The 27,377-nt window shown below is 42.3% G+C and overlaps 1 protein-coding gene across 1 annotated transcript; it reads right to left on the bottom strand.

The window, feature by feature from the left end:
• Nucleotides 1–13,512: 13,512 nt before the first annotated feature.
• LOC137378616 (uncharacterized) lies at nucleotides 13,513–22,067 on the bottom strand. The gene is made up of 7 exons (XM_068048912.1): nucleotides 21,931–22,067; nucleotides 19,696–19,784; nucleotides 17,097–17,327; nucleotides 16,444–16,755; nucleotides 15,312–15,620; nucleotides 14,311–14,424; nucleotides 13,513–13,783 (listed from the first exon to the last, which is right to left on the bottom strand). Exons 1-7 carry the CDS (start codon nucleotides 22,065–22,067, stop codon nucleotides 13,737–13,739), a joined length of 1,239 nt encoding a protein of 412 aa, XP_067905013.1. The 3' UTR covers nucleotides 13,513–13,736.
• Nucleotides 22,068–27,377: the final 5,310 nt, after the last annotated feature.

A 27,377-nucleotide genomic window follows, 5' to 3' on the forward strand; every position in this document is an offset into this window, starting at 1 on the left:
GGACCTGATTGAGGTATACAAAATTATGAGTGTCATAGATAGGGTAGATAAGAAGAAACTTTTTTCCCTTAGCAGAGCTGTCGATGACCAGGGGACATAGATTTAAGGTAAGGGGCAGGGGGTTTAGAGGGGATTTGAGGAATTGTTTTTCTCTCCGAGGTTGGTTGGAATCTGGAAAACTCTGAAGGGGTGGCAGTGGCAGGAACTCTCATTACATTTATGTCGTATTTAGATGAGCAGTTGAAACGCCATAGCATCCAAGGCTACGGGTCCAGTGCTGGAAAATGGGTTTGAGCATAGATAGGTGCTTGTTGGCTGACACGCACATGGTGGGCCGAAGGTCCTGTTTCTGTGCTGCATAACTCAATGACTCTAGATACAGCAAAGGATGGGATGAAAAAAGAGAATATGAAAAGTTTAGGGAAAGTTTCAAAAATAAAAAGCAAAGAGGAAGTTAATAAATTAAATTATCAAGGAATAAGGAAAAGGAATAGTTACATATCCTTCAAACACATACATGACAAATGAAACGTCCTGATAGTGATAGGCCCACACATGATAAAATCACAGATAATGGCAGAAAACGTGTAAAAATAATTTATTTTCTAAATATTTGTGTTTTTATCATATTGGAGATTTTTTAAATTCTGCAATATAAAATTAGTTTATCATGACCAGACAGTTGGTTCCAGTAATTATAAATTTGGCAAAACGTTAAAATACAAATACACCTCATTTAAAAGGTATAACAGTTCTGAGGATTTTTACAGCAAGCGTAACAGGACAAGTTCTGTTCAGTTCAGTAATTTTAAACTGATTACAGTTAGTGGTGGCTTCAACAGCACACCATATGCAGAAGCGCAAATCAGTGACAGCAACTTCTGGATTGCCGTATTTAGCTGCACTTTAGCTGTACCGAATCCAGAAGTTTCTGTCAGTTTCACAGTTGTAATAAAGATGAAACTCATTGCTTCACAGAAATTGACAACTACTTCCGGGGACCACAGATGCGCAACATAACACTGATATCCAGAAGTTGCTGCCCGTGATTCTATATTTCGCCAGACGGGGCGTTGTTGAGAGACAATCTTTCCCTGCCCCGCACCACCCTCCACCCCAGCAAATTGCAATCAATGGGAAATCACCTGAATAAACTAGAACTTGCAATCTTCAGCTGACAGTTTCCTTCCATGAACCATTGGACAATTTAGAGCTTGAATATTGCTGAAAACAGAGACACTTTGTCGAAGATTTCCGTCTTGCAGTCATCAGGACAATTTGAAAGAATACCAAAGTAAGAGTACGAACAGAGTGCTGATTGGTTGGCAAGTGGAGTCTCATTGGTAGAGGTGTTGCCATGGAGAATGCACCAGCTTATTGTGACTTTGTTTGAAATTTAAACCCAGCAGCTTGACTCTGATTGGTCAAGGCATTATCCGGAAGAATGACCCAGCAAATGACTGCCACTTATTTTGTTTAGCTGAAACATGCACGATGTGTGTACATGCTCTTTCTGCCTGCAAATAACACGGCCCTGTGTATTAATATATGCAGCTTCCAGTATGTATTAGCACACTGAGGATTATTTAGCAAATGTTGTCCAATCGCAAAATCACATTTAATGTTGGACACTGTGTTTTGACTTTTGCAAGCACCGGCTCGTAGGCTACGGACTGTACCTTGCTGTTGCAAACAGCAGAAGCGACACGTTGATATGATCCACAAGTCTTTGGTGCATACGGCCTATATAACTAGCATCACACTGGGACTGAAATTCAAACATCACATTAGTCATTTGTGTGACAGCAGAAGAGCTTTTTGGCTTGACTGCAGCATCCTGTTTGACTGCATCGTAGCAACGTGAAACATCTAGCGCCATCTGCTGGCCACATTGTTTGAGGTTTTTTTTGTCGAAGTTCCAGGAACAAATTACGTGATTAAGTGATTCAAAATGCTGAGCAATTTTGGGCTTAAGTACCTGATGTGAGTAAATATAATACGCCACATCTCCTCTATAATTTATGGTTATCTATTTATCCCGCCGCACAATTGCATCTCCACCGATTACAAAGGCCAAACCACCAGCTGCTGGGAATTATTCATGAATTCCGTGCAATAGCGCTTGCTTGGAGGCTCTCTTAATATGATTATCATATTTCCAGGCGCACCAGGAAATAAAGTCAGTTGATTTGGTGTTTTATCGCAATTAAAAAAAAATCTTCACCCAATTATGAACCAGAAGCTCAAAGCTCTGTATTATTTTCGGAGCCACGCGCAAATTGGCATAGGGCAATGAAGATTACAGAAATGCATGCGTGGCTCAAAGGCTGGTGTGGTAGAAGTGGGTTCCGGTTCTTGAGGCAATAGAACAAGTACTGGAGAAAGTGGTGACTGCATCATTGGGATAGTCTACACCTGAACCATGCTGGGGCTGGAGTTCCAGCGAGCTATATACCTAGGGGAGTACAGAGGGTGTTATACTGAATACTGGGGGTAAGGGATCAAATTTGGGAAGATATGTTAAATCAAGGAGAAGAGACAAGTCAAGAGAGAAAGGTATTAATATGGGAAATGATAAACAGACTGTGACAGGAAGAGACAGAGCATGCAAATCTAAGAGTAAATCAACAGATAAGGCTGGAGGTTACAAAAATAATAAATGGAAAATAAAGTAAAGGCTCTGTATCTGAATGCATGGAGCATTCAAAATAAAACACATGAACTGAGAGTGCAAATAAAAATAAACAAATATGATCTGATAGCCATTACAGAGACATGGCTGCATAATGACATAGATTGGGAACTGAATATTGAAGAGTACACGGCATTTAGGAAGGACAGGAAGTTAGGAAAAGGTGGAGGGATAGCTCTGTTAATTAATGATGGCATTAGCACAGTACAGAAGGATGACCTAAGTTCAGGAAACCAAGATGTGGCAGCAGTTTAGGGAGAGATGAGAAGCCCTTGTGGGATCATGTGCCACAGGGATCTTTGCTGGGGCCTCAGTTGTTTACAACTTATATAAATGACTTAGATGAAAGGACTGAAGGTATGGTTGCTAAACTTGATGATGACACAAAGATAGGTGGGAAAGTAATTTGTGAAGGGGACATAGGGGGAGGGGGGGAGCGGTGCGTCAAGTGAGTGGGCAAATACCTGGCAAAGGGAGTATAATGTGGGAAAGTGTAAAGTTGTCCACTTTAGCTGCAAGAATACAAAACAAACCTATCATCTGAATGGTGAGAGATTGCGGATCTCTTAGATGCATGTGCTGGATGCATGATCTGGATGTCCTAGTGCATGAATCACAAATGTTTAGTAAGTAGGCACAGCACGTAATTAGGACAGCTGATAGAATGTTATCTTTTATCATGAGGGGAATTGAATACAAAAGTAGGGAGGTTATGCTTCAACTTTGGGGTGGCACAGTGGCGCAGTGATTAGCACTGCAGCCTCACAGCTCCAAGGACCCGGGTTCGATTCTGGGTACTGCCTGTATGGAGTTTGCAAGTTCTCCCTGTGTTTGCGTGGGTTTTCTCCGGGTGCTCCGGTTTCCTCCCACAAGCCAAAAAGACTTGCAGGTTGGTAGGTACATTGGCCGTTATAAATTGTCACTAGTATAGGTAGGTGATAGGGAAATATAGGGACAGATGGGGATGTTTGGTAGGAATATGGGATCAGTTTAGGATTAGTATAAATGGGTGGTTGATGGTCGGCACAGACTCGGTGGGCCGAAGGGCCTGTTTCAGTGCTGTATCTCTAATCTAAAAATCTAATCTGTACAGGACATCGGTGAGACTATATATGAAGTACTGTGTATGGTACTAGTCTCCTTATTGAAGGAAGGATGGAAATGTATTGGAGGCAGTTATGAGAAGGTTGATTGGACTAACACCTGGAATGGGCGGACTGTCTTATGAGAAAAGATTGGACAGGTTGGATTTGTATGCCCTGGAATTTGAAAGAGTAAGAGGTGACTAGATTGAAGCATATAGAATCTTGGGGGGTCTTGCCAGGGTAGATGTGGAAAGGATGTTTCCCCTTCTGGGATCATCTAGAACTAGGGGTCACTGTTTAAAAATAAGGGGTCGCCCATTTAAGACAGAGATGAGGAGCCTTTTTTTTTCTCTCAGAGTGCCGTGAGTCTTTGGGATTCTCTTCCTCAAAAGACAGTGGAAGCAGAGTCTTTGAATATATATAAGGTAGAGGTAGATAGATTTTTGATACGCTAGGGGTGAAAGGTTATAGGGGTGGGTGGAAATGTGGAGTAATCAGTTCAACCATGAGCTTATTGAATGGCTGAGCCGGCTCGAGGAGCCGAGTGGCATACTCCTGCTCCAAATTCATATGTCCGTATGAATCCTGCAGTGTATTTTCTACTTCGGTTATGATTTCTGTTATGAATATAAATCATCTTCAAAATTCAAAAGCATCCCGATGGTAGGTTCTTCAACTCTACGCGTATTCTGCATAAATGATGGATGAATCAGATGTAACAACATACTTAGAGATGCAGTATATGGCGTGAATTCTGCAATACTTTTATGCTGGTGGACGCCCATTTTACGATCTTGCATATTCAAATAACATTGCACCTGAATCCTTATCATCTGGAAGCTGGATGGAACGCTCTTATGAGCATGTGTCAGATCATACTATACAATGCACACTAAGTCTGGGCCTGATGTTACGGCTCTGCTGTTGACAGTCTCCCACAATCCAAAAATTAAATTATAATTTTCATGTATTCAGGGCCACAATGTCCAATTAGGGGACAGAACAGAGATCCGAATGAGGAAATACCTAATGGTAACCCATTATCTGTACTAAAGACGTCGGGGAATCTCAAATTATTCCTAATATAAGCACATATCTTAGACACATGGAAGAATAGGTGCAGGAGTAGGCCATGCGGTCATTTGGGCCTGCTCTGCCATTCCATACCAACATGGTTGACCATCCAAACTCATCCTGTTCCCACTTTATCCCCATATCCCTTGATATCATTAGCCCTCTGAGCTACATCTAACCCTTTCTTGAATATATTTCATGACTTGGCCTCAACTGCTTTCCCTGTTAGAGAATTCACTCTCTGGGTGAAGAAATTCCTCCTCAACTCAGACCTAAATGGCTTACCCTTTATCCTTAGACTGTAACACTTAGTCCTGGACTCCCCCACCATCGGAAACATCCTTCCTGCATCTAGTCTGTCCAGTCCTGTTAGAATTTTGTAGGTTTCTATGAGGTTCCCTCTCATTCTTCTAAACTCTTAGCGCACAGAAGACTAATTGACCCAATCTCTCTTCATATGTCAGTCCTGCCATCCCAGGAATTAGTCTGGTGAACCTTTGATGCACTCACTCCATAGCAAGAACATCATTCATCAGATAAGGAGACCAAAACTGCACACAATACTCCAGATGTTGTCTTACCAAGGCCTTGTATAATTGCAGCAAGACATCCTTGCTCCTGTACTCAAATCCTCTCGCTATGATGGCCAACATAACATTTGCCTTCTTAACTGCCTACTGCACCTGCATGCTTGCTTTCTGCGACTGGTGCACAAAGACACCAAGGTCTCGCTGCACCTGCCCCTTTCCCAATCTATCACCGTTCAGATATAATCTGCCTTTATGTTTTTGCCTCCAAAATCGATAACTCACATTTATCCACATTATACTGCATCTGCCATTTATTTGCCCACTGACTCAACCTGTCCAAATCAGATTGGAGGTTCTCTGCATCCCCCTCACATCTCACATTCCCACCTAGATTTGTGTCACCTACAAACTTGGGTGTATTACATTTAATTCCCTCATCTATATCATTAATTTATATTGTGAATAGCTGGGGTCCTAGCACTGATCCCTGTGTTGCCCCACTATTCACTGCCTGCCACATGGAAAAAGACCCGTTTATTCCCACGCTTTGTTTCCTGTCTGCCAAGCAGTTCTCTATCCATGTGAGTACCTTACCCACAATCCCATGTGCTTTAATTTTGCACGCTAATCTCTTATGTGGGAGCTTATCGAAAGCCTTCTGAAAGTCCAGCTGCACCACATCCACTGGTTGTCCCTTATCTATTCTACTAGTTACATCCTCAAAAAATTCCACTAGATTTGTCAAACATAATTTGTCCTTCGTAAATTCGTGTTGGTTTTGTCCAATCCTGTCATTGTTTTCCAAGTGCTCTGTTATTACATCTTTTATAATGGGCTCTAGCATTTTCCACACTACCGATGTCAGGCTAACCAGTCTGTAATTCCCTTTTTTCTCTCTACCTCCTTTGTTAAATGGTGGGGTACACGAGCTACGCTCCAATCCATTGGAACTGTTACAGAGTTAATGGAATTTTGAAAAATGACAAGCAATGCATCTACTATTTCTAGGGCTACCTCCTTCCATACTCTGGGATGTAGATTATCAGGCCCTGGGAATTTATCAGTCTTCAATCCCATCAATTCCCCTAACCAAATTTCCCTACTAATACTGATTTCATATGGTACATCCTCCTCACTATACCCAATGTTCCCCAATATTTTTGGCAGGTAATTTATGCCCCCCCCCTTTTGTGGAGACAGAACCATAGTAGTATTTAATTGGTCTGCCATTTCTTTGATCCCCATTATAAGTTCCCCCGTTTCTGAATGTAAAAGACCCATATTTGTCTTTACTAATCTTTTTCTCTTCTTATATCTATAGAAGCTTTTTACAGTCAATTTTTATGTTCTCTGTCAGCTTACTTTCATACTCAATTTTCTCCAACTTAATCAATTCCGTTGTCCTCCTTGGCTGAAATCTAAACTGCTCCCAGTCCTCAGGTTGCTCCTTGTCCTGGCCATTTTATATTACTTCTCCTTGGATCTAATACTATCTCTGATTTCTTTTCTAAGCCACGGTGGAGCGACCCTTCCTGTTTTATTTTTGCGCCAGACAGGAATGAACAATTGTTTTAATTCAACCATATGCTCTTTAAATGTTTGCTATTGGCTATCCACGTTAACCCTTTAAGTAACGTTCCTCAATCTATCATAGCCAATTCGCACCTCACACCTTCATAGTTTCTTTTATTTAGATTCAAGACCCTAGTCTCGGAATCAACTCTCTCACTCTCCATCTTAATGAAGGCTTCCAGCGGGTTTTTTTTTCCAGTTTTGTTAAGCTATTCATCAGTCTTGACTAATAACGTTGAGCAGATAAATTGAGATGGTAGTTTGAGAATTTAAATCAATGTTTTAAAAATGAAGAAATGATGCAAAATGAAAAACAACAACTGTTGCTGAGACAGTTGAATTGTTCTAATAAATCTAACTTATCCAATAATGTCCTTTTGTTCCAACCCGGTCTATCATACATTTGGTCGCAGACCAAGCCAGAATGATTGAATTTCAACTGTCCTATGAAGTTGCCTAGAAAGTCATTCAATTGTACCAAGCTGCTCTCAGTGGTTCAAGAAGGTGTCCCATCAGCCCATCATGAATGAAAGCAAAATGTGCGCTGTACCATCAAGTCTACCTTTTCAAGCTTCCATGCCACCGCAGTTTGTTCGGCTAACTGCCAGAAGAGCTTGCAATTTTATGTTGTTTGAGGGAGCCAGCTTGTGACAGTGGACTGCAAGCTGGCCACAAAGCATAAACGTTTCCATACGAGCATGCAAACAGACACATTAGGAGCAGGAGTAGGCCACTCAGCCCCTCGAGCCTTCTCCACTATTTAATAAGATCATGGCAAACCTGATTATATCTTCAATTCCACATTCCCACCTACCCCCAATAACCTTTCACCCCCTTGATTATCAACAATCTATCTACCTCAGCCTTAAAAATATTCAAGACTCTGCGTCCACCACCTGTCGAAAAAGAGAGTTCCAAATACACACGACTGTCTTAGAGAGAGAGAAAAAAACTCCTCATCTCTGTTTTAAATGGGTGACTCCTTTCTTTGAAAGTGACCCCAGAACAGAATTTTACACCCGCCAAAAGATTGAGCTGGTGGCGGGGTGAGGTGGGGTGCGGTGGGAGGGCAGAGGTGGTGTGTAAATAATTTACACTGGGCAGCGACAGTGAGAAACAGCCCGCACACCCCGGGCCAAGCAAGAGCCTTAGGTGCCTGCCAATATGGGGAATTTACGGATAGCTGGCAGGTGGCTGAGGCCTCAGAAAAGCTGTCTGATAAAACTAGGCTGCCTTCTGGCGACCTGTAGGAGGCCCTCATGATAAAGCAAACTGAGCCCCACCGACGGCCGCCCCCAATGCCCCAACCACCGCCACAGTTCAACACGCCTCCCACCCCCTAATTGACCTCCCCCCCCCCCCTGCCTTGCAACGGCCAGACCGATTGCCCCCGTGAGGCTTCTAAAACGGACTTGTTTTCCGGTGCTCTCCGTCATCGTCATCCTTGAGCTGGGCTGCAGTCTCAGCAGTGGCCACTGCTCCCAGTAGCACTGCTGGTACTATGAGCTATCGGCTCGCTGATTAGCTGGCAGCGCCATTTGTCTCGTCTTCCTGCCTCAATGAGATGGAAGTCTCGCCCAACACCAATTAAGGGCCTGGGGACAGGAAAATCTCCACAGGCAGAATCTCCAACGAACCTTTTCAATCGATCGACGGCTCCCCTCGCCCCCCTCCCAACCAATACAAAATCCAGCCCCGAGTTATAGCTTCACCCACAAGAGGAAACATCTTTTCCACATCCACCCTGTCAAGACCCCTCAGAACCTTATATATTTCAATCAAGTCGCATCTTACTCCGCTAAACTTCAGTGGATGCAAGCCTTGCCTCTCCAACCTGTCCTCACAAGGCAAACTGCCAATTCCAGGTATTAGTCTAGTAAACCTTCTCTGAACTACTTCCAACACATTCACATCCTTCCTTAAATAAGGAAACCAACATTGCATAAAATACTCCAAACATGGTCTCAACAGTGTCCTGCATAACTGGAGAATAACCTCCCCGCTTTTGTATTCAATTCCCTTCGCATTAAACAGTCATATTCTGTTAGCTTTCCTAATTACTTGCTGTACCTGCATAAGCACATTTTGTGATTCGTGCACTAGGACATCCAGATCCCTCTGCATCTCAGGGCTCTGAAATCTCTCACAATTTAGATAATATCTTCCTTTTTTATTTTTCCTGCCAAAGTGGACAACATTACACTTTCCCACATTATACTCCATTTGCCAGGTCTTTGCTCACTCACTTAACCTATCCATATCTCTTTGTAACGTCCTTATGCCCTATTCACCAGTTACCTTCCTACCTTTGAGTCATCAGCAAACATAGCAACTATACCTTCAGCCTCTTCTTCCAAGCCATTTATATAAAGTGTGAAAAGTTGAGGCCTCAGCACTGATCCCTGCGGCACGTAACTCATTACATCTAACCAACCAAAAAAGGACCCAATTATGCCTACTTTCTGTTTCCTGATAGCTAGCTAATCTTCTATCCCTGCCAAAATGTTGCCCAATACTCCATGAGAATTTATTTTCTGCAATAACCTTATCAAATGCCTTCTGGAAATCTAAGTAGAGTACATTCGCTGGCTCTCCTTTATCTACAGCACGTTACTTCTTCGAAGAATTCCAATAAATTGGTTAAACATAATTTCCCTTTCACAGATCCATGTTGACTTTGACTGATTACCGTGCCTTTTTCGAAGTATGCTGCTATAATGTCGTGAATAATAGCTTCTAACTTTTTCCTGATGGCAGCTGTTAAGCTAATGGGCCTTAGTTTCCTGCTTTCTGTCTCCATTTTGGAATAAAGAAGTTACATTGGCTATTTTCCAGTCTAATGGAACCTTCCCCGAATCTAGGGAATTTTGGAAAATTCAAAGCAGCGCATCAGCTATCTCACTAGACACCCCTTTTAAGACCCTGGGATGAAGTCCATCAGAACCCGAGGACCTATCAGCCTGAAGATTAAAAGTTAGCATGGTTCTACTTCCCTGACAATTGTAATTTTCTTGATTTTCTCCATCCCTTCCATTTCCTGATATACAGCTATTTCCGTTAAGTTACTTTTATCCTTTATAGTGAAGACCGATGCAAAACATTGCTCAATTCATCTGCCATCTCCTTATTTTCCCTTACTGAATCCCCAGACTCACTTTCGATAGGGACAACGCTCACTTTGTGAACACTTTCCTTTTAAAAAATATCTATAGAAGCTCTTACGATCTGTTTTAACTTTTCCAGACAGTTTTCTTGTGCTCTATATTTCCCTCCTTATTAATCTTTTATTTGTTCTTTGCCATTTTATTTTATTCTGTCCAATCGTTTGACCTGCCACCCATCTTTGCGCAATTATATGTTTTTTTTCTTTAAGTTTGATAATATCTTTAACTTTTTTAGTTAATCTCGGATGGTGGGTCCTCCTCTTGAAATTTTCTTTCACTTTGGAAGATAGCTATTTTGTGTATTCTGAAATATTCTGTCCTTTAGTTACTCGGGTCTGGTTGATGTCAGATTTAATCATCGGGCAATAAGTATATAACGTGTTGACTTTGAGCAGTGAAGAAAGAATGGTTGACAATAAGGAGCTGTACTTGCATATCCAACCCGACCGTTGTGACTGGAGATCACCCTCGTGTAATTTAATGCACAAGAATCAATGTAACGACTTTAAGCACGCCATTGCATGCTTAGTACAAAGGAACAAACAAAGTTGTGTCACCTGTTTAATAGTATAAATTCTTGTTTGCAATATTATGGCATTTTAATGTGTATAGTTTTAAATAAACAATATATCTGACTTTTTTAAAATTGGTGCGAGCTTGTAAAGGCTTCAACCATTATTCTATATTTCAATCATTATAGAAAAGTTATGCTTTTGACGGAACACTGACAATATAAGACTGAATCCAGAAATGCTTTAAGGAGATTCATTTGAGTACAATGTCTGGAATATTCGGTCGAATTTTGAAACAAAGTAAACGGCACAAATAAAATGGTCTTACCCGATCCTGGGATCCTGATGTTGTGGCCATTTCGGAGACATGGGTAGAGCAGGGGCAGGAATGGATGTTGCAGGTTCCGGGATTTAGATGTTTCAGAAAGAACAGAGAAGAGGGTAAAAGAGGGGGGGGGGGGGGTGTGGCATTGTTAATCAAGGAAAGTATTACAGCGGCAGAAAGGACGTTTGAGGACTCGTCTACTGAGGTAGTATGGGCCGAGGTTAGAAACAGGAGAGGAGAGGTCACCCTGTTGGGAGTTTTCTATAGACCTCCGAATAGTTCCAGAGATGTAGAGGAAAGGATAGCGAAGATGATTCTCGACAGGAGCGAGAGTAACAGGGTAGTGGTTATGGGGGACTTTAACTTTCCAAATATTGACTGGAAATACTATAGTTCGAGTACTTTAGATGGGTCTGTTTTTGTCCAGTGTGTGCAGGAGGGTTTTCTGACACAGTATGTGGACAGGCCAACCAGGGGCGATGCCACATTGGATTTGGTACTGGGTAATGAACCCGGCCAGGTGTTCGATTTAGATGTAGGTGAGCACTTTGGCGATAGTGATCACAATTCGGTTAGGTTTACCTTAGCGATGGGCAGGGACAGGTATATACCACAGGGCAAGAATTATAGCTGGGGGAAAGGAAATTATGACGCGATTAGGCAAGATTTAGGATGTGTAGGATGGGGAAGGAAACTGCAGGGGATGGGCACAAACGAAATGTGGAGCTTATTCAAGGAGCAGCTAATGCGTGTCCTTGATAAGTATGTACCTGTCAGGCAGGGAGGAAGTTGTCGAGCAAGGGAGCCGTGGTTTACTCAAGAAGTTGAAGCGCTTGTCAAGAGGAAGAGGGCGGCTTATGTTAGGATGAGACGTGAAGGCTCAGTTAGGGCGCTTGAGAGTTACAAGCTAGCCAGGAAGGATCTAAAGGGAGGGCTAAGAAGAGCAAGGAGAGGACACGAGAAGTCATTGGCGGATAGGATCAAAGAAAACCCTAAGGCTTTCTATAGGTATATCAGGAATAAACGAATGATAAGAGTTAGAACAGGGCCAATCAAGGATAGTAGTGGGAAGTTGTGTGCGGAATCAGAGGAGATAGGGGAAGCGTTAAATGAATATTTTTCGTCAGTATTTACAGTAGAGAAAGAAAATGTTGCCGAGGAGATTACTGAGATACAGCCTACTAGGCTAGATGGGATTGAGATTCACAAGGAGGAGGTGTTAGCAATTTTGGAAAGAGTGAAAATAGATAAGTCCCCTGGGCCAGATGGGATTTATCCTAGGATTCTCTGGGAAGCCAGGGAGGAGATTGCAGAGCCGTTGTTGTTGATCTTCAAGTCGTCATTGTCGACAGGAGTAGTGCCGGAGGACTGGAGGATAGCAAATGTTGTCCCCTTGTTCAAGAAGGGGAGTAGAGACAGCCCTGGTAATTATAGACCTGTGAGCCTTACTTCGGTTGTGGGTAAAATGTTGGAAAAGGTTATAAGAGACAGGATTTATAATCATCTTGAAAAGAATAAGTTCATTTGCGATAGTCAGCACGGTTTTGTGAAAGGTAGGTCGTGCCTCACAAACCTTATTGAGTTTTTCGAGAAGGTGACCAAACAGGTGGATGAGGGTAAAGCCATGGATGTGGTGTATATGGATTTCAGTAAGGCGTTTGATAAGGTTCCCCACGGTAGGCTATTGCAGAAAATACGCAAGTATGGGGTTGAAGGTGATTTAGAGCTTTGGATCAGAAATTGGCTAGCTGAAAGAAGACAGAGGGTGGTGGTTGATGGCAAATGTTCATCCTGGAGTTTAGTTACTAGTGGTGTACCGCAAGGTTCTGTTTTGGGGCCATTGCTGTTTGTCATTTTTATAAACGACCTGGATGAGGGTGTAGAAGGGTGGGTGAGTAAATTTGCGGATGACACGAAGGTCGGTGGAGTTGTGGATAGTGTCGAAGGGTGTTGTAGGGTACAGAGGGACATAGATAGGCTGCAGAGCTGGGCTGAGAGATGGCAAATGGAGTTTAATGCGGAGAAGTGTGAGGTGATTCACTTTGGAAGGAGTAACAGCAATGCAGAGTACTGGGCTAATGGGAAGATTCTTGGTAGTGTAGATGAGCAGAGAGATCTTGGTATCCAGGTACATAAATCCCTGAAAGTTGCTACCCAGGTTAATAGGGCTGTTAAGAAGGCATATGGTGTGTTAGCCTTTATTAGTAGGGGGATCGAGTTTCAGAGCCACGGGGTCATGATGCAGCTGTACAAAACTCTGGTGAGGCCGCACCTGGAGTATTGCGTGCAGTTCTGGTCACCGCATTATAGGAAGGATGTCGAAGCTTTGGAAAGGGTGCAGAGGAGATTTACTAGGATGTTGCCTGGTATGGAAGGAAGGTCTTACGAGGAAAGGCTGAGGGACTTGGGGTTGTTTTCGTTAGAGAGAAGGAGGAGGAGAGGTGACTTAATAGAGACATACAAGATAATCAGAGGGTTAGATAGGGTGGATAGTGAGAGTCTTTTTCCTCGGATGAGGATGGCAAACACGAGGGGACATAGCTTTAAGTTGAGGGGTGAAAGATATAGGACAGATGTCAGAGGTAGTTTCTTTACGCAGAGAGTAGTAGGGGCGTGGAACGCCCTGCCTGCAACAGTAGTAGACTCGCCAACTTTAAGGGCATTTAAGTGGTCATTGGATAGACATATGGATGTAAATGGAATAGTGTAGGTCAGATGATCGGCGCAACATCGAGGGCCGAAGGGCCTGTACTGCGCTGTAATATTCTAATGTAATATTCTTCTAATGATCCTCCTGCTTAGCAGCATTTACTGATGTTCCCTTCCCACCTGATGAGAAATAAAATTAAATGAATCACCAAGAACTGCGTTATATTTCCATTCAGCACAAACGCCAAGGAAAATAAATGCAAATCTGTTATATGCCAGCTATAATAGGATCATTGTTTTCACAATGTTACTCAAACTGTTAAAATAGGGCGCAATGATTGTATTATATTTCTTATGATGAAGCTGTGTGAACATCATTGCATGCATGAAATTCACTAATAGAGGGTTAGAACTGCAGCAATACAGTTTAGCAAATTATAACGGACAATCTGCTAAGTTGCCGTTTTGATCAATAATTTAGAGTTGAAGCAATATGTATGCTAAACAGTATTTTCTCATCAATCTGTTAGTTAAATTGTCCCATTCAGCATTTCGCCTCCCAAATGTTAACTGTAATTATTTTAGTTTATACTTGCATGTAAATTGTTTGCTTCAGGATCAATATTTCCATTAATTTCAAATTTAAATAATGTGTTATAATATGCTGTTAGAAGCTAACCTATTAGGAAAGTGTGGATGGTTCATACCTTTGGATATAATAAATAGAATCCCCTTCACAATCAAAATGGCTAATAGGAGAACTACAAGTGCACCACGGGCACATCCAGCTATGATAACACCATCAACTTTAGAGGCACAATCTATGAGATTGACATAAAATCAAAATTAGAAATAGGAATGTAAAACGGATATGCAAAGATCTAAATGCTATATACAATATATTATATTTACAGTACATAAAGCCTCAATAGATCCATTTCATTATCTCTCAATTTAGCTGATGTGTTTTCAGTCTGACACTAAGTTTGAGACACTGTAATCCGGAGAAATGGCAGCAATGAGAAATCAATATGATCAATTCCTTACCGAATAGTACTCGAATATGTATCTAGAATAAGTGTTCTACTACTTGAAACATTCGGAAAATAATAAATACGTTGTGTGTTTCATCGGATTAGCCTGTTGCTCAAACTCCGAAAAATGTTATAATGGGGCGTATTTACACATTCATTTGAAATTCTCTTCGCAGCAATGTTTCACTCAGGCCGTTTTCCATCTTTAAACATGTGCCACCAAATTAACTATCATTCCATGTTTGGTATAGCGTCGAGGGAGTTGCATACTGAAGAGCGGGGACTGAACTTGGACTACTTGATGGCTGCAGGTGTGTGCAAAGCTTCACTTACTCTACTCCAACCTTCCAGTCCATATGAACCTTTCTGGTGTATTGAATGATCACTCACCGTGCCCTCCCTTTGTTAATTGAAATGTTCAGGAGTTAATCTGAATTATGGGAAGTATTTTGAGCTAATGTCATCTATTGGCTAAGCTGCTTGTGTCCAACCTACTTCTCATCCGATCCAAATAACCAAAAGAAATGGAAACTACACCCAAACAACCGGACCAGAGTTCGGCGTCGACAAAATAAAATGCAAACTCCTGCAGTAATCACCTCCCACAGATTCTTGTATATACCCATTTGTACGATGATCTCGCGATTAAATTACCTCATCTCATATAATGTTACCTTCGTTAGAAACTGTGTAGCTGGCATTTGCTGGAATTAAGTTAGAAACGTGAAGTACTTGACAGGTGTAAACTGTGCTGCGATCGATTGCCTGTGACACTTTCAAGCAACTGATAACTTCATAGAGTCCCTCCGGGGTCTTTGTCTGTTGTTCATTCGTTAATCCAGTCAAGAGTTCCATATCGTTTTTATGCCAGCTGAGGTTAAAGTCCTTCGGGTAGAAAGCAGATGTTCTGCACTGGAGACTCAGAGGAGCACATGTTACCCCTTCAGATGGTAGGGATAAGATTTTCAGCGGAGCTGGTGTAGCTTAATGGGTAAATGACATAATACAGGTAAAGCAAAACATTTTACTTCGAATCTATCTGGTCTTTGAGTTCATGAAATAACCAACACCTATTTCAAGCATGGCAGTTGCACTAATAATCATTATTTATACTGACCGGAGTTCAATTTTTGCTTTATTACACTGTAGCTAGAGATTCCTCTCGGCAGTATTGACATATCACCAGTCTGTCTAGCAAAACTGGCTTCAAGCATTGGGACTCCATCTATTAATCCGAGTATGCCAGAACCGTCATGCTGTTCTTAGGTTGTTGCAACAGTACAGTACGCGCTCTTTTGGTTCTTTGAGAACATTTCTTATTCAGGACAAAAAAGGATTGAATTGGAATCTTTGGACTAGGGCACTTGTTGCAACTTCTGCGTTTCGCCAGTTTCATCGCAGAGCGGTTCAGGAATTACACTTAGATCACAGAAACTAGAAACTCACCGTGTAAACGATGGAATAGAAATATGGTTCTTCTAACTGGTTAAATTACATTTGAAATGTACATAATTTTGCGAATAACTCGAACAATTTTCATCCTGTTACTCCGTGCTCAAATTGAAAACGTTCTTTACTTCTCAACCTTGCATTCACTTACCTTGACAAACATAAATTCAAATAACATTTACTTATATAGGTCAGTTGTTACACTTTGCAGAGTCGCTGGTACTAGACGTTTCCCACGTTGTTGAACACATATCTTTCTAAACAAGTAGGACACTGTACTATTTTACACACAATGTCTTTCCTTATTAAAATACATTGTTAAACGCATTCGACATTTTTAATTGCAAGGGCACATACCATATACAACCAGTTGCACACCAGTTGTTTCTCCAACTGTATGATACTGGTATTTGGTTACACAGTAATACGTTCCAGCGTCCGGGACAGTCACATTCAAGAGGTGAAGGTACGCGCCGCCTCTCTTTACACTGAAGAGTTTTCTGTTGTCCTCTTGCAGAAAGGTCTTATTACCGTCTCTCCACCAATAAACGATCACGTTTGAATGGTTGAGATTAAAGGAGAAAGGACATCTCAAAATAACATTTGTACCTCTGAGCGCCTTCTTTTCTATAATATCAGGAGTCGCATTACCCGAGGTGCCCACAGCAACTATCAACAAAGGATGCGCACAACGGTTAAATCAACCATATACAAAGAAGATGATCTGCATCACCAAAATACCATCCTACCTCCAGTCCATGGATAGATTAGCAATTTAGTCTACCTAACTATAAGAATTATGCTCCAGTTTCTTTATTTGTGCCCGCATTGAATTATCATAAATTATCCCGTTTTTTCTCACTCACAGCTTTCTGTCGGGCAAGGAACATATGACACGAAAAGATCACGACATTAAAGCAGAAAAATTCCGATTTTCCGTCAAATATAATATAAAATTCATGTTTTTGCTTGACAAGGAACCGTTAATATGTAACAAAATAATAATATACCTGGATACATAATGCCTAGAAAACATATGCCGCATAACACCCCATTCATAACCATGTCGTCATTCACAATACGGCAGATCAGGCGTTGTGACTGAGAACGGAATGGAGAAAGAGTTGTAGAATAGATGCCTAATGTTATCCAATGCAGATCTGTGAGGTCAGGCAGCACATGACTGGTTAATTGCAGAGTGAAAAAATGTATGCCTTTTGGAGTAAGATCTACCGACTGGGCTGTGACCGGAAACAGCAAAAGGAACTAGGCGGCTGTCGCTGCAGCAAACTAGGAGGCAGAGGAGAGGGTGGTGGGGGTTGGTAATTTGTACATGCGATACCAAGTCCATAACTCATCGTTTGTTCAGCCGCCATTTTGTTTGCGCAGAATCTGTTTAATTAATGGCTGCATTTGCTGACAACGCTACCTCTAGGTGGCGCTGCAACGGCACATGCGCAAATGCAGCATGTGCCACAAAAACGTCGCAGTCTGTGACTTCAGGCTCAAATAATCACACGAAGGCAACCAAGACTAAACACATGGCAGCAAACAATAGCGAGAAGGAGAGAGTAAACGAGCGAGCGGCCCGGCCCGGAGTGGTGGGAGCAGAGCGGGCTGGGGAAAGAGTGGAGCGGCCGGAGAGAGCAGCGCGTGGGGGAGGGGGCGGGGGAGAGTTCAGTGGCCAAAAGAGCAGCGAGGTGGGGGTGGGGGCGGGGGAGCGGAGTGGCTGAAAGAGCGGAGCGGCCTAGTGAGCAGTGAGGTTGGGTGAGCGGAGCGCCCGATACAGCGGAGCAGCCTGAGAGAGCAGTGAGGGTTGGTGAGCAGAGCGGCCGAAAGAACGGAGCGACTGGACAGAGCAGCGAGGCGGGGGTGGGGTGGGGAGTGGAGCAGCTGAAAGAATCACTTGATTCCTGAAAACGCATCTGGCCGCAGACGTCATCAGGCTGCACCAATGTGTGCGGATGCGTAGACGGGCTCCTGCACTCAGCGCATGCACTGCGTTCCGACTTGCCAGGACTGGTTAGTGCATGTGCCGATGACGTCATCGCATGACATGTGCATCTTTGGGAAACGCACCTAGTCAGCTTCTGCGCACGCGCTATACGCGTAACAGCAATGCAACGCCAACGGGTATTCACACATGCGTCAAGCTCTGCTCACCTCTTTCAACCTCGCTGCTCTCTCCAGCCACTCCGCTACACCCCCCACCCCCCGTCCCAACCCTCACCCTCTTCCAGCCGCTCCACTCTTTCGGCCAGTCGGCTCCCCGACCCCCTCGCTTTTCTCGCCAGCCGCTCCACTCTTTTGGCCACTCCACTCTCCCTCGTTCCTGGCCCGCTACACTCCGCACCACCCCCTGGCCCCGGATTGCTTTCCCCACACCCCCCCCCCCCCTAACCCCAGGCCCCGGCCAGCTCGCTCGCTCTCTCCCTCTCACCATTGTGTGCTGACATGTGTTTAGGTTAGGTTGCCTTTGTGTGATTGTTTGAGCAGCAGACTGTGGCCGTTTTAATGGCACATGTTGCATTTGTGCATGTGCCACTGCAGCGCTACCTCATGGTAGCGTTGTTAGCAAACGCAGCCTGCTCCAGTGAACATAAACGCAAGATCGAGGAACAGCATCACATTTACCGACTAGGCACAATACAGCCTGCCAGACTGAACACTGAGTTCAATAATTTCAGAGCTCGACGGGCCCCCCATTTTACTTTTATTTTTAGTTATTTTTTTCTTTTTTCTTTTGTTAATTTTTAAATATATTTTGTGTTTATTTTATTTTATTCATCTTAGTTTGTTCAGTTTGCTTTCCCACTGTTTTTTTCATGTTTGTACTTGTGGCTGTTCAATTTATAGTCCATTAACACCCTATCTGTACTAATGCTTTGTCTTTCAACACACCATTAACATATTGTTTGCCTTTGCTCCATGACCTTCTGATCAGCTTTTCTGTGACCTTGTCTTATTAACACCTTCTCATTTGTTATCTTTTGCCCCACCCCTGCTTTACTTGCTTAGAACCTTTTACATTTCTAATATTTGCTCGTTCTGAAGAAGGATCACTGACCTGAAACGTTAACTCTGCTTCTCTCTCCACAGATGCTGCCAGACTTGCTGAGTATTTTCAGCATTTCTTGTTTTTATTTCAGATTTCCAGCATCCGCAGTATTTTTCTGTTATATTACTGTATTCAATGCCTTCACAGTTTACAAAATCTTCTCACAACTGCTTGTGCTTATTTAAAACAAACTAAAAATCCTCTTGTTTTATGGAATTATGGTAAGCAGGAAAAGAGTGAAGAGTTTTTGAACACTCAGAAGAAACTGCTTATTCTCATTTACTCTATGATATTGAGGAATTTCAAAGTGGACTAGGAGTTTCCAAAATCTCGAATTTGCAGGACTAGACTAACACATTTCTCTATGAAATGTACTTCGCCATTTTTGAAGAGAAAGCCAAATGAAACCTTGAAGGAAATTTAAAAAGCTTATCTCTGATCAAAGGCAATAGTTGATGATTTGTTCCACTGTCTGTGAAGGACAAAGCAAAGCATTCATTGGCATGGGCCTGCCGAAGCAGGGAAAAGCTTTGTTTACAACATTCACATACATTGAGCTAAAGGAGTTGCCGTTTTGCCATACGCTTCGACTGGTACAACCTCTATTCTTCTCATTGGAGGTTGAACAGCATATTCACTTCTTTAAAAAATTCCATTCGCAATTCATGAGTTTTTGACATGTTAATTGAAAATAAATGAAGTGAAGCAGAACCTATTAGTCAGCGTTTCTTATATGGGATGAAGCTCTATTGATGCCAAGATATTTTTCCTGGCGGTAGATTGTTTACCTCAAAGTTTAATAAGTAATGATCCTAGATTTGGAGGGAACATCGTTCTGCGAGGAGGTGATTTTCGACAGCTCCTACCTGTTATTTCTAGCGTATCGAGAGGACAAATTATAGGAATTTGATTCTGATCATGGTGGAAGCAACACAATGTCAATTCAGTCCCATCATTCCACAGGTCACAGTATGTTTCTCTAACATTTCACAGTGGCGCAGTGGTTAGCACCGAAGCCTCACAGCTCCAGCGACCTGGGTTCAATTGTGGGTACTGCCTGTGTGGAGTTTGCAAGTTCTCCCTGTGTCTGCGTGGGTTTTCTCCGGGTGCTCCGGTTTCCTCCCACAAGCCAAAAGACATGCAGGTTGATAGGTAAATTGGCCATTATAAATTGCCCCTAGTATAGGTAGGTGGTAGGGAAATATAGGGACAGGTGGGGATGTGGTAGGAATATGGAATTAGTGCAGGTTTAGTATAAATGGTTGATGGTCGGCACAGACTCGGTGTGCTGAAGGGCCTGTTTCAGTGCTGTATCTCTAAACTAAACTAAACAAAAGCAATATATGGCCACAATTGTGGAAATTCAAAACTGAAAAATAAATGTGAGAGTAACACCCAAACAAAAACTGTTTCAGATTGATTGTGTAAATTTAGGATGGAAAATTGTGAAAGGCAATTGAAACATCAGAGAACTGTTCTTTATTCCGAGGAGTTAAATTGTTTTAATTTCCTATTTAGTTAAAGGATTTATGTATTTGATAAACTTTATTATTATAATGCTATTCTCTATGGTATAAAAGGAAATTTAGTTAGATGTGAGTACAAAGATTTTGGGAAAGTGCCATGTGGATTAAAAGTATACATTCGTGTTAACTCTATCGACAAAGAGGATGACAACTGTGTGTACCCCCAGAGTTTCTGCACAGTCTAATGGGCATACCAGTACAAAAGACCTGGACTCAAGGAAGGAGCACTTATAATGTTGCTACATAATTTGAATCCCAAGCAGACTTTCTCAAGGGACAGGTTTGAGAGTTTGGAAGCTGTTTCCTTCGCTGGTAGATTCTAAAATTGAAACAGCCAGAATTTAAGACAATAACATTTTTATTCTTTGGATAATATTATTGAGGCTTTCAGTGGTAAAAATTGCTTTCCATTTCAGGGGAAAACTGTGACTCCAGGCACAGAGAAATGTGGTTGGCTGATAAACTGCCCTCTGTAATGGCCTAGCAAGCCACTGAGTTATATCATACCACAACAGGAAAGTCGAATAATAATAAAACTAGCTGAGTCATCCTAGATGAATCTAGGGATAAGAGTCCATAAAGACACAGCTGCCTAGTCGACACTTCCAAGTCCTCCTCAATGGCATCTAGGGACTTGTACCAAAAATTTCGAGAGCTCTCCACAGGCAACTCAGATGACAGCCTGACATAGTCATACTCAACGAATTACTATCGTGCGTATGTTCTATCGCACCAGCAGGATAGATCCAGCAGAGGTCGTGGCAGATTGGCATATGGTTTGGGGAAATTGGCCCTGCGACCTCTTAGCATTAAATCCGGCTCCCATGTAGTCTGATGGTACAGGTTAAATATGGACAAGAAAAACTGCTGCTGATTAGCAACTACTAGCCTCCCTCAGCTGATGCATCAGTGCTCATTCATGTTCAACCCCACTTAGAACAAATACTGAGATTAGCAAGGGCACAAATTGTATTTTGAGTGGAGGACATAAAATTCCATCATCAATAGTGGCTCTGTAGCACCACTACCAATCACACAGGCTGAATTCAGAAAGATATATCTACCAGACAGGGCCTGTGGGAGGGCGTGTGTGAACCAACACGTGGGGAAAACCCACTTGTACTCTCCCTCACCAATCTACCACGTGCAACTGCATCTGCCCATGCCAGAATTTGTAGAAGAGACCACCACACACTCCTTTTTCAGACATAGTCCTGCGTTCACAATAAAGAACGTCAGCATTTGGTTGTGTGGCACTACTGTCGTGCAAAATGGAGCAGACTTAGAATAGATATAGCAGCTAAAAGCTGGATATCCAGGAGACACTGTGGGTCATCATCAACAGCAGAATTGAATTCACTCATAATCTGTAACCTCATGGGCCAGCACTCTACCATTACCATTAAGTTAGGAGGTGAACCCTGGTTCAATGAGAAGTGTACAAGAGAATGTCTATAGTAGCAACTGGCATACCTAAAAATGAGGTATCAACCTGGTGAAGCTGCAACACAGGACTACATGCATGCTAAACAGAAGAAGCAGCATGTGATAGACAGAAATAAGTGGCCCTACAATCAATAGATCAGCTCAAAGCCCTGTCACATCTAAACTTATTTGATGGTGAAAAATTAAACAACGAGCAGCAAGAGGAGAACGCTCCACAAAAATCTTCATCTTCGATGATAGAGTAGTCCAGCACATAAGTGCAAAGGGCCAGGCTGAAGCATTTGCAACCATTTTCACCTGGAGCTGCCGTGTGGATGATCCATATCGGATCTTTCCTGAGATCTAAACCATCATTGTTGCCAGTCTTCAGGCAACTCTATTCACACCAGGTAATAATAAGAAGTAGTTGAAGGCACTGGATAAAGCAAAGGTTGTCGTGCCGGATAGCATGCCGGCTGTAGTACTGAAGACTTGTGCTGCAGAAGCAGCTCGACGTGAGCTAAATCGTTTCACTATAGCTATAACACAAGCATCTGCCCGAAAATATAGAAATTGCATAGGTATATCCTGCCCACAAAAAGCAGGAAAAATCTAATCAAAGCAGATACCGCCCTCTCAGTCTACTCTTAACCATCAGCAACGTAAAGGAAAGTGTCATCAACAGTGCAATCAAGCGACATTTACTCAGAAACAAACTACTCACTGATGCTATGTTTGGATTCTGCCAGGGGCACCGTGGTCAAGACTTTATTACAAACTTCGTCCCAACATGGAAAAAGAGCTGCATTCCAGAGGCGAGGTGAAAGTGACTGCCTCTGAGATCAAACGCAGTTAATTCCAGGAATGGCATCAAACAGCTCTAGCAAATTTTGAGTCAATGCAAATCAGGGAGAAAACGGTCCACTGCTTGGAGTCAAACCAAGCACTCAGGAATATGTCTATGGTTGTTGGAGGCGAGTCATTTCATACCAGGACATTATAGTAGCAGTCTATGCCTGTATGCAGCAAGCCCTGAATGACATTCAGAGTTGGTATGATAAATGACAAGTAACACTCACACCGCACCAGTGGCGACCAATGACCATCCCTTGCAAGCGAGAATCGAATAATCTCCCCATGACATTCAACAGCATTCCATCGGGGAGGTTTCCAGCATCACCATCCTGGGGGTTAGCGTTGATCAGAAACGTAACTGGACCAGATATATAAATACTGCAGCCAAATGAGCAGGGCAGACGTTCGCGATGCTGTGGCGAGTTATTCACCTCTTGACTCCCCAAAGCCGGTCCACCATCTACAAGACTCAAGTCAGGAATGTGATGTAATACTTAGCACTTACATGAATGAGTGCACTCAAGAAGCTCAGCATCATCAAGGCAAAGCAGCCCACTTAATCGGCACCCCATCTACCACCAGCATTGCACAGTGACAGCAGTGTGTTCCACCTACAAGTTGCAGTTCAGTAACTCACCAAGCCTACTTCAATAGTACCTTGCAAGACGGCAACCTCTCTCAGCTATATGAGCAAGCCTCGCAGACGGATAAGAACAAAACCAAATAACACACCATCCTGACCTGCAACTATATAGTAGATTTACCTACACAGAATTGAGTGCAGAGGTTCAAGAAGGTGGCTTACTACAATCTTCTCAAGGGCAATTGGTTATGAATAATAAATGCTGGTCTTGCCAGTGACGCTCACCTCTCAAAAACGTACAAGAAAGGTTCGCAATTAGGCTTTCATATCCTATGACTGTAAAAAAATTCACAAGGCCAGAATTTTGACAAAAATTGTATTTATATTCCGAAGCCTCTTTTTTACATGTGGGCGGCATTATGTAGATTTTGCGTGAGTGAGAAGTTTTGATTCTGTTAAAGTCTTTGGTGAAAAAATAACCAGAAATCCTGGGTTTAAAGATATACTGTTCCAATAAATATATTAATTTCAACTTAATGTGTTGCAACACTCTGCTAGCTTGTTTTATTGCCGGCACTGATATGAAAGCCTATGCAATTTTGGAAATGCAGCTGCTTGAGATGCATTTAGAGTATAAATCGCATGCCTGAACAAGGACTTAAATACCTACAGTTTACATAGTGAGGGATATTTAAAGAGATACATATGATTAATCCTTGACCTAGATTCGTTGGTTGTGACAAGGTGTGGGTCAAGTTGCAGGTTTGTAAACCCCCAGGCTCAAAGAAGCAGAAAAGTAAAACGATTCCATTACCCAAGATGCGACATAGAGATAAAGGAGGCATAAAAATCTTACGTGCAGAAGCGCAAAGCAGAGTAAGAGAAATGATTGAAGGGATCTATAAGTTCAGGTGGTCAAGAAGGAGAAGTATAAGGGGGAATGCATTTCTAACGAAAGATGTGAAGGTAGAAAAAAACAATAGAACAAGTTCCTGAGTAAGTAATGGCAAACGCTGGCTGAAGCCTAACGCAAGCCTTGCTATTGAAACGAAGACTGAGGGTAGGAAAGTAGTGAACGAGAAGGGACAAGGCGTGCTACCCCGTCCAGTATCCTTACAGTTAACATATGATCTTTTTGGAACTGCAAATTACAGCCTAAACCCTTAAATGTGTCGATCTCTGCTTTGTGACATTTTCTCGTCAAGTCTGTGTCCCTTTCACAAAAGTAAAATTACAATTATTGCTGACGTTTTATATTCAGGTGTTTACTGTAGAACAATTTGTTTTTGGTGAAGTCTTTCAGTCCAACAATTGCGCGTTCAGATGTCCAAGCGATACAAAATAAAATGCAGGTTGTTTGAACTGAGAACTTAATTGAGGCGATTGAGTCATAAGCACGTGATTGCGAGAATGCCAAAAGCCCCAGTATAATAACTCGGTCAATAACAAGGATGCTATGGTTTGGAGTCTTTTTTTTTTTTGGATCTACTATACAATGCGATGCTTGTTCAAACTGGTCCGTTTTAATTATTTTCTTTGCTCGTAGTTGGCTATGGCTACAACCTGAGTGTACTGCGCTGGAAGAGCTGAAAATGTACAGTAGGTGGCACAGTGTGCAATATATTAACTATCTACGCTATGCTGCCAACTCAACCTATTGCAAGTTGGGCATAAGCTCAGCCTATTCTTCATAATACTATGCAAAGCGAATCCTCTGGGGATAATTACATATTTTGTCAATGGTGCAAAAGAAATGGGAAAAGGTCTTCCGCTCATTATACATCTCACCATGCTTCTTTTGCAATGTATCATACATACTGTATCATTTCTAAATCTTAAAGTTAACTCATCTGTTTCTCTAATGTTGTCCTTTAACCTGTGTCCCGGCCATTTCCTCCACCATCAGGGGAAAATTGGTCTTTTTCCTGTGCTGCGAGTGTCAGTGATGTTATCTGAAAGCACGATACAAGATTGTACGCTGACAATACCGCCCTCTATATCACCATCACTTCTCTTAACACCTCCATACTCTCTGTTCTGTAAATGGTTTGTCCGACATCCAGTATCTGAAGAGCTGTAATTTTCTCCAAATAAATATTGGGAGGACTGAAACTATTGTGTTTGGTCCCAGCTACAAGGTCTGCCTCCTAGCTACAAATTCAATATTTCTCCCTGGCCAATGTCTGAGGCTGAGCCAGACATTTTCCAACCTTGCAATCCTATTCGACGATGAGTTGAGTTTCTATCACGGTAAACTCGCAATCAGAAAAGCCAGCTACTTCATCCTCCATCGCTTCACATGTCTCTGGCCCTGCATTAGCAAATCTGCTGCTGAAGACTTCATTTCTGCCTTGTTACATTTAAATCGACTGCTTTGATGCTATTCTAGCCAGCCTGCCTCATTGCACTCTCCAACAAAATGACTATATCCAAATATCTGCTCGCCTGCAACGAACTGCTGATAATTCCTGTTCGCCATCTCCCCTTTATTCACTTACCTACATTGGCTTATGGACCAGCGGCAACCAGATTTTAAGATCCTCATCCTTGCTTTCAAATCCATCCATGGCCTCAGCTCTCTTTATCTCTGTAACCTGCCTCATCTGCGGGATCTCTGGACTTCTCCAATATTGGCTGTTTGTAAATGAGCCATTTAAATTTCTCTACCTTTGCCGAACATTCTTCATGTGCCTAGAACATAAACCATGGAATGACCAGCCAACAGGTCCCCGCCTTTCCACCTCAAGCTCCTTCCTAATATAATACACTCCATAAAATCTATCCCTTTGGCCAAGCTTTTGCTCATGTGTTCTATTATTCCTTATTGGACTCGGTGTCAAATCCTGTGGATAGGTATCCTTCATTGTGTCTTGGGACTTTTCATTAATTTAAAGGAACTATATTCCTGGAAGTTCTTGTTGCGACGCTGAATGGTGGTGTGATTGCACCACTTTCAAAATTTTGTACGTACCTACCTGGTGAAATTTCACCCCCTGCTATGTGAGGCAATAGAGACACTGTTTGTGCTTTCAGACGGTCCCTGATTTGGGGCTTGGGGATTCCACGTGGAAGTTAAACCCAGGTGAGACAAAAAAAATCTTCTGATTGAAAACAAACAGCTTTATTTTTCAAAAAAAACACGAAGGACTGGAAGGTGTTGGTTTCTCTTTCAAGAAAACTCTACAGAGTGTTACGTCAGCCTAAAAGATCTGGGTGTGGTTTTCAAAGAAGGCTTTCAGAATCGTGACTATCAACAGTGGTTGTTGAGGGAAGCCTTACTGTGGACTGATCATTGGTTGTCCATGATACTGCACCATCAGGACGGTAGTGGGCAAGGCCAAGGTTGGTCATGAGGTGGCAATACTGAATTCTTAAAGGAGTGATTGCATCACTCGCTATCAACTGAGCATAATTACTTATATATCTGCAACCTTGAGAGCAGCACTTTGCAACCTACTGGACCTTGTTGTTCTTTGGCTGATGAGACATTCCAGAGGATCTGTGAGAACTTTCCTTTATGCATTTGCTGGTGATCGTATGAAGTTTGAGATAGTTATATTGACCAGTATTTAAATATTAGTTCGTGCTGAAATTATTTTATGTTTCGGTTGAATGTTAAAGTAAAATTTAGAAAAGTGAAATCTTGTCCGTTAGGATCTTAGCTTCTCCAAATTGGCGTCAACCGGTAGATTTGATTTTTTTTTTCTTGTTAGTGGTCTCCACGGGGTTCGAAACAATTACCCCATTTCATGAAAAGCGTTTAGCTCCTCAATGAGGTATGTGAAGTAAAACCTTAATAATGCAGACCACCACCTCGCTTTCTTGTAGCCTTCTTTGTTCTGCA

The sequence above is a fragment of the Heterodontus francisci genome, chromosome 17 (genome assembly GCF_036365525.1).
Source record: "Heterodontus francisci isolate sHetFra1 chromosome 17, sHetFra1.hap1, whole genome shotgun sequence".
NCBI lineage: Eukaryota > Metazoa > Chordata > Chondrichthyes > Heterodontiformes > Heterodontidae > Heterodontus > Heterodontus francisci.

Bases quoted from the DNA above. Each gene is read 5' to 3' on its own strand.
- LOC137378616 (XM_068048912.1), bottom strand. From the start codon at position 22,067: ATGGTAGAGTGCTGGCCCATGAGGTTACAGATTATGAGTGAATTCAAT. The intron at 17,328-19,695 runs GTATGTGAATGT...TTCCGGTCACAG, and splicing joins GGCAACTCCTTTAGCTCAAT to CCCAGTCGGTAGATCTTACT. The intron at 15,621-16,443 runs GTATGTGCCCTT...TTACCCATTAAG, and splicing joins TGTGCAACTGGTTGTATATG to CTACACCAGCTCCGCTGAAA.